The sequence below is a fragment of the Bidens hawaiensis genome, unplaced genomic scaffold (assembly GCF_021521415.1).
Source record: "Bidens hawaiensis isolate Kalapana, Puna unplaced genomic scaffold, B.hawaiensis_p1.1 tig00008877_1, whole genome shotgun sequence".
Lineage (NCBI taxonomy): Eukaryota > Viridiplantae > Streptophyta > Magnoliopsida > Asterales > Asteraceae > Bidens > Bidens hawaiensis.
The window spans coordinates 26,277-33,140 of NW_027491642.1; the positions used below are offsets into that span (position 1 = coordinate 26,277).

The 6,864-nt window shown below is 34.3% G+C and overlaps 1 protein-coding gene across 1 annotated transcript; it reads right to left on the reverse strand.

Annotated features, from left to right (window-relative positions):
- Positions 1-1,145: 1,145 nt before the first annotated feature.
- LOC143530256 (uncharacterized) lies at positions 1,146-4,559 on the reverse strand. Its single transcript, XM_077025845.1, has 6 exons — positions 3,183-4,559; positions 2,887-2,990; positions 2,450-2,795; positions 2,061-2,255; positions 1,841-1,941; positions 1,146-1,752 (listed from the first exon to the last, which is right to left on the reverse strand). Exons 1-6 carry the CDS (start codon positions 4,299-4,301, stop codon positions 1,311-1,313), a joined length of 2,307 nt encoding a protein of 768 aa, XP_076881960.1. The 5' UTR covers positions 4,302-4,559; the 3' UTR covers positions 1,146-1,310.
- Positions 4,560-6,864: the final 2,305 nt, after the last annotated feature.

Here is a 6,864-nt window from a genome sequence, read left to right on the forward strand (position 1 = left end):
GAGGCAGGTGCCTTACTCTGTAAGGCGTATTTTCCATATCGTTTTGAAAACAATGTACCCCTAACCTTCCAAGCAGTGTGAGCCAAAGCATTAAATTCAGCCGCTGTACTAGAAAGAGAAACGGTGTGTGATTGTTTCTTGTGATTCTAGCCAAAAAGGCTGTGTCCAAGTAAGATGCAGTAGCCTACAGTGGATCGACGATCATCGGGGAACCCAGCCCAGTGACCAGTCAACATCATGGTAAATGTGGAGATCAAAACTAGTTGATCGTAGAATAACCAACCCATGGAAAATGCTACCTTAAGATGCCTCAAATCCGGAATCCAAGTCTCAACACTTTGGCATGTATCAGATAATATACCCATAGTAAAGTGTGATCCGCAAAGGGATTGGATCCAGTCAACGTTGAGCTAGGTGAACCATAGCTCATGAAGACCAATGCACCATTAGAAGAATTTGGGCTTAGGTCCAAAATACATTGGCTATGATTATAAGAATTAAAAGGCTGACCGAAGATTTCTATCGTGGGGTTCAGATCTTGATGATTAATGAATCCATATATTTGCATTGAGTTTGATAACAGAAACTAACTTATATATAATTGGGCTGCGTCAAAATAAGTAAAACGTAAAAGTCAAATACTTTATATACCTACATTTGGATGTAATAATAACTTCTGTGTGGGTGGGTGGGGGGGGGGGGTGTAAATTCGTGTTCTCCTACTCGAGTTCTTCAAGTGTCCCTGCACAAATCTGTGCATACTCATCTTTTGTTAATATGATATAAATGATCCCGGGCAACGATTTTGACCCGTAAGCAAAAGGTTCTAGCTAAGTGAACCAGTCTAGTTAAAAGTTGTACTACACTTCTGAAGTGCATTGTATATCGTAGTATTTATGAATCACTCGTTTAGTAAAAATGCATTTGCATTATTTATCTAAGTTATATTTCAATTCTTGGCCATGGGTAAGTTAATAGGATAGGGGGCCGTTTCTTTTGTTTAATTTCTTGAGCCTATAATTGGTTTGCAAATTATTACTAAAGGAAGGAATAGAAAATTGTTGAAATTATTTTTATGTTTTAGTTATCTCCTTTTCTTATTCTTGGAATTTTTGCCTATTACAAAGCAAAATCTATTAGAAGACTAACCATCTCGAATCAATATCTAATAGTACAATTAGACTTGTTTTAAGGGTAATAGGATTCAGACTGTAATTCCTCCCAAAGATAAAAATAAAATAAAATACAAAAATCACAATTTTCTGTTTACAATAGTTCATGTCCATTGTAAAAACGAAGGAAAAAGGACTTTATATGGCTCTAATCTCAATGCCTTCAATAATAAGCCCGATTGACCTCTTCCTCGTATTCACAAGAGTGGTTCTAAAATTAAGACACATTGGTATCATTTCTATGGTCGTAGCAGATCGAAATTCCAAAACTCGTACTTCCATCCAACCATCGTTTCTTTGGTGTGGAAGGCTTGTTTTTACCTTCTTATTCGGTATACTGTGGGTGTTTTGATCAGCCTTTGGTTCAATAACCGGGGTTTGAGGACTTACAAAATAAATATACCAATTAACCTTTGATTCTTGATCAATCACTTCAAAAGGATACTCAAATCCGAATTGGTCTGTTGATAATTTGTAGACAAGGTAAATTGCATATGTTGTTTCAGACGATACTAGTTGGGAGTCGATTCCATACTTGACACTAAATAACCCACAATTACACTGAAATGCTTCTCCGAATCTGAAAAATTTTAGAGAAGTGTCTTACATCTGAATTTGTTAATTCACAATTGTATGGTGTGCAAATTTGCAATAGATAGTAAAAGAACCTGGATTCTGATAAAGGCAGCATGGTCCAGTTGTACGATTCACATACAAGATTTCCTGATAGCATATGACATTTCTTTCCATTTTTGTCCAGAGAAAACCACTATATACAGACAATAATTATATAGATATGTTTAGCAATTCAATATATAATGCTTTCCGGTGGAACCATGCTCATAATATCCACAACAGCTACATATGAGAAAAAGATAAAGGACTTACAATGACTCCCTCCTGGTCATCAATATTGATTAAGAACCCTTTTCTCATAATTGTGTAAGCTTCCTCCTTGGTTTTGAATTGGATGACGTCAGTTAACCATTTTAAATCTTCATCATCAATTGGTAATTTTTCTTCCCAATTTGCATCTAAAGTTGAATTTGCTATGTGTTGATTCTCATTCTCTTTTAGTTCCACCTATAGAAGAACATAACCATATTAATTAATTAGACTTTGATTAATGAGTATATGGGTTGAGTTTTCTCATATTGAAAATAATTATTGTTATTCATGAGGCTCATCATCTATTTTTCATGTTTAAATAGCTAAAAGAAAGGAAAAGAATACTAATTAATAAATGATGTAGATGAAACATTTATTTGTCATCTTACTTTCTCCAGGGGCCGAAATTCGATGCCTTCTACTTCTATGTAACTATTAATATAGCAATCTTCAATCAGAATTTGAAGATTAGCAACTTTGTGGTCACAAGTAAACTGATACATTTCAGCCATCCACCATCCATCTTCTCTCTCATACGCGAGGTATGAAATTGAACTCTCAGTCTCCCCTTGTAGTTTGTATTTGAGGGATATAGATCGACATCTTCTTGACTCATCTGCGTTATAAAACTTGAACACAAAGTTCACCGTGTATGTGACTCCTGGTGACAAGAAATGAGCTTTTACACTTGTGTTGAATCTCCTGGACGGTGAATGGTAGGTTCCTTTGGCAAATCTGCGTGAATAGTTCGTAGCAAGGAATGATACATTTCTTTACCCGTATCAAATATTTTCAAAAGCTCTAAATACAAGGAGAGAGAAGTCACCTTGACCCATTGTGCATAATATTATCATTTTCGAATTCTGAACCCAAACACTCTGCAATAGATATCATCTCACAATGCTCTCCCTTCTTATTTAATGAAAACCACTGTATGTCCATTAAACAAATTCAAATTAGTTAGTGTGCGCTAAAATTATAGCATCTTTTTCAATCTTGGTTGATCAAATTACTAATTAATATGCTTGATATATTTACTTGAACATATATTGATCAGGTGCATATAAGTGTTACTTGTGATGGTTAAATTCTATAATATAGACATATATAGCAGTTAATTACCGTTTTGCCACCGTTAAGGAGAACCCCTTTGGATAGAAGCTTCATCAACTCAACTTCGGATCTATAGTTCAGAGGAGGTTCGGCAGTCATAAGAATCTTGTTGTAGTAAGTACGTTGTTTGTTCCATTCACTTTTGAACACTTGATTTTCGGGCAAATCTTGACTTTCGAGCCACACTTGACTTTCGAGTGCACTCTCAAGTTCCATCACAACCTCATCCATCTCTGGACGATCTTCCCGATCTTCCTTCAAACAGCGGTACGCAATGTCTGAAAATATTTCTAAAGCACTCTGCTCCAATGGTTGAATGGACGGATCTTTAAAGATGAAGTCATTTAACGTCTTCTCTTCATAGTATTCTTTCCATTTGGGCACTAAAATCTCCTGAAGACGACGGCCACTGTTATCAACTGTATAACATAGTCTCCCAAATAAAACTTCGAATAAGACCACACCAAAAGAGTATACGTCCGACTCTTTCGTTAGGGTGTGTGTCATCCAATATAGTGGATCAATGTACCCCTGGGTACCTGCTGCCAGGGTGACGATAACCGAGTGTTGCTCATTAGCTGACCCCATTATCGATAGCCCGAGGTCGGAAACCTTAGCATTCCATTGGTCATCAAGTAGGATGTTGCCACTTTTTACATCACAATGGATAAGTCTTCGGTGTGTCTCCCTTGGATCATGAAGGTAATTTAATCCCTTCGCGGCATCAAGGCATATATTCAGACGTTGTATCCATGTGAGACGGGGAGAGTTTAAGTAGCGGTCAAGGCTTCCACGAGATGCATGCTCGTACACCAGGATCATCTCACTCCTTTCGCAACAAAATCCGAGAAGCGAGATAAGATTTTCATGTTTGTAGTCTGAAAGCATCGTTATCTCTTTCAAGCACTCAGGGGCTCCTTGTCCACGGTCACGATCTAGACGCTTGATGGCGACCACATGTCGCCCCTCAGAGTGATCAGACACTTGTCCTTTATAAACATTCCCAAAACCACCAACTCCAATACGGTTCGTCTCATCGTTGAAGTTGTCGGTCCCTTGTCTTATCTCTTCCAGTTGGATTTTAAGATGTTGAAACTTGTCCAAGAACTTCTGCAAGTATGCCTCCATATAATTTGCAGATCAAATAAAATTAAAATCAAGGGTTCCAAGCAACTGCGAGTGTGCAGCTTGACAGGGGACGTGCAAAGAACCAACACAAAAAGGTGTTTGTGATTTCTTCTCTCTAATTAAAACAGTGAATTGAAAGATGGTCAAGAATGAATTGAAGGACACTCAGGAATCTACCTCAATTACAATCCACCATGTATTGTGACAAGATGCCCTGATCGCATGATTTCTTAAAAAACAAATTGATTAATTCCTTCAATATTTAGTTGTTTACATTTTATTTTATTATATACAAGTCATCTGTCTGTGATGGCAAAGTCAACTCAGATGCTCATCAGTCATCACATGATTCACGATTGGATATAAATATATTAAGTTCCAGTTTTTATAGACTAGGTGCGTAACATTGGAAAAACCATAACGTTTATTTAGATTTCAAAATTCCAAAAAAATGAGTAGCTATTTCTCTATACTATTTCTCAGGCCGGCTGAGGTAGTGCTGGTCAGATCGTCAATCGGGACACGTAATTTTAGGGGTTAACTATTTTTGTATATATTTTTATACACATATTTAAAAACTAGATGAGTGCTCGCGCGATGCAGCAGGTCTTTAAACGCGAACCCTATTAATCACGTAACAATTATGAGTGTTCATGGTTCGGTTTAAAACCTTGAACCGGTCATCGGTTTGGTTTCATCGCTGAGTTTTTTACTTTCAGTTGGTTGTTTTTTACTTCCTTTATCATTTCAAGTATCATATTTTGACTTAGTTGGAATTGATGATACGGTTAAATTAATAATCATTTTAAACAAATTTTATTATCAAAGCTTAAACTGTTAAACCAAACCAGAACCGGACCGTTAATAACAGTTTGGTTTCAATTTTCAATGGTTTAGTTTTGGTTTTAGATGACAAAAGATGGGTACTAAGGGTTGGACTCACAGGCTTATAACTTAAAAATAATCAAAACCGGCATTGAACATCCCTACGTAACATGTTAACTTTTTTAATGGAAAAATTTATAACAATATTATACTCAAATTAAAGAGAATAAAATACTCGTTTTATGGTGCAATATTTTTACAAAAATATTAACGTATGAAAAACTTATCGTCGTTTAAAAATCGTGGGTGAGAAGTTGGTTGAAAATTGAAACTAAAAATAGAATATGGTTAAAGATGAGGGGGCAAACTTGTAAGTTGGGTGATTTGTGTTTAAAAGACAAGTATACCCCTAATTACACATGTACTTTATGTATTCACACTTGTAAAACTCTTAAAATCAAGTGTCTTAATTTGTCATTGTTTGGTGTATTATATATAGTACTAGAAGAGTGCTATCACGATGCAGCGGGAAACCGGAAACACCTACTTTTATAATCATATAACAAATTTTTGGGTGTTCATTATTTTGTTTAAAACTGTAAGACTGTTCACCAGTTTGGTTTCACGGTTGAAACCGGAGCTGACCATACATATTAAAATGTTAATTATTTACTTATTTAGCATTAGATATAATATATATTAGACATAGTTAAAATATAGTTAACCGAAGTTTTATTTAATACGAGCAAAATCGTCTATCACAACTTTAATTTAACCAAATTTTCAGTATGGTTTTTTTTATAATCTTTGTTTTTATTATGATTTCGCATTCTATTTATTCTAATAAAGTTTATTATTCATGTCACCAAAGTTATCTTTGTTCATAGTATGATTCTCTTAATAACGTATTAGTTGATGTTTAGTTTGAAGTGAATGTATATGCAGATTTATAATTCTTATTTTAAATTTTAAACTCAAATATTTTTATCGAAGTACAAGCTATATCGGAACCTAATCGTTGGTAATGGTTCGGTTTAGTTGGGTTTTAATTAGAAACAGTTTAGTTTCGGTTTTCGACGACAACAAAAAATGGGTAAAGTTGGCTCATGGTTTAATTTAAAACCATCAAAAGCAAACCGCAAACACTTTTGCATAATTTTTTTTACTTCGAAAACTATAGCAATATCATACTCAAATTAAAGATAATAAAATGCTCGTTTTTATGATGCCATTTATTTTAAAAAATATTAACGTACGAAAAAGTTATGATCGTTTTAAAATCGTGGGGTAATTGGGTTAAAAGTGAAAATAAAATAATATATAAGTAAAAGACAAAAGATCAAAGTTATAACTTTAAGGTATGAAACTTGTAACTATTTTGAAGAATTGAAAATGCAAGTGAGATTTTTATGTTACAATTACATTTTTGTCCCTAATTAGTCTTATACATAATGTATTAATTCTTGTAAATTACTTAAAGATGGCATCTTAATTTGACCCTTTTTGATGCATTATATATAGTAATGATATAAAACTTATAAAATATGATTTAAGGTTTAACATTATAATTTTGGGCCTAATTGTTTTTATTCATAATCCATTTAATCAAGTGTAAATTATTGGGCCCAAACTAAAACTAATAACTTAAAAGATAAAATAAAAATCAAATGCAAGATAAAGGAAAGAGCGGCCGATTGAAATTCCTTTATGGTTTCTTCCTTCTTTACGAATGTTGAAC

What these genes read in the sequence shown, in the direction of transcription:
- LOC143530256 (XM_077025845.1), bottom strand. Translation starts at nt 4,301, where the DNA reads ATGGAGGCATACTTGCAGAAGTTCTTGGACAAGTTTCAACATCTTAAA. An exon ending in ATTATGCACAATGGGTCAAG is followed by an intron (nt 2,796 to 2,886) that starts GTGACTTCTCTC and finishes CTATTCACGCAG; the next exon opens with ATTTGCCAAAGGAACCTACC. An exon ending in ATGACCAGGAGGGAGTCATT is followed by an intron (nt 1,942 to 2,060) that starts GTAAGTCCTTTA and finishes GTCTGTATATAG; the next exon opens with TGGTTTTCTCTGGACAAAAA.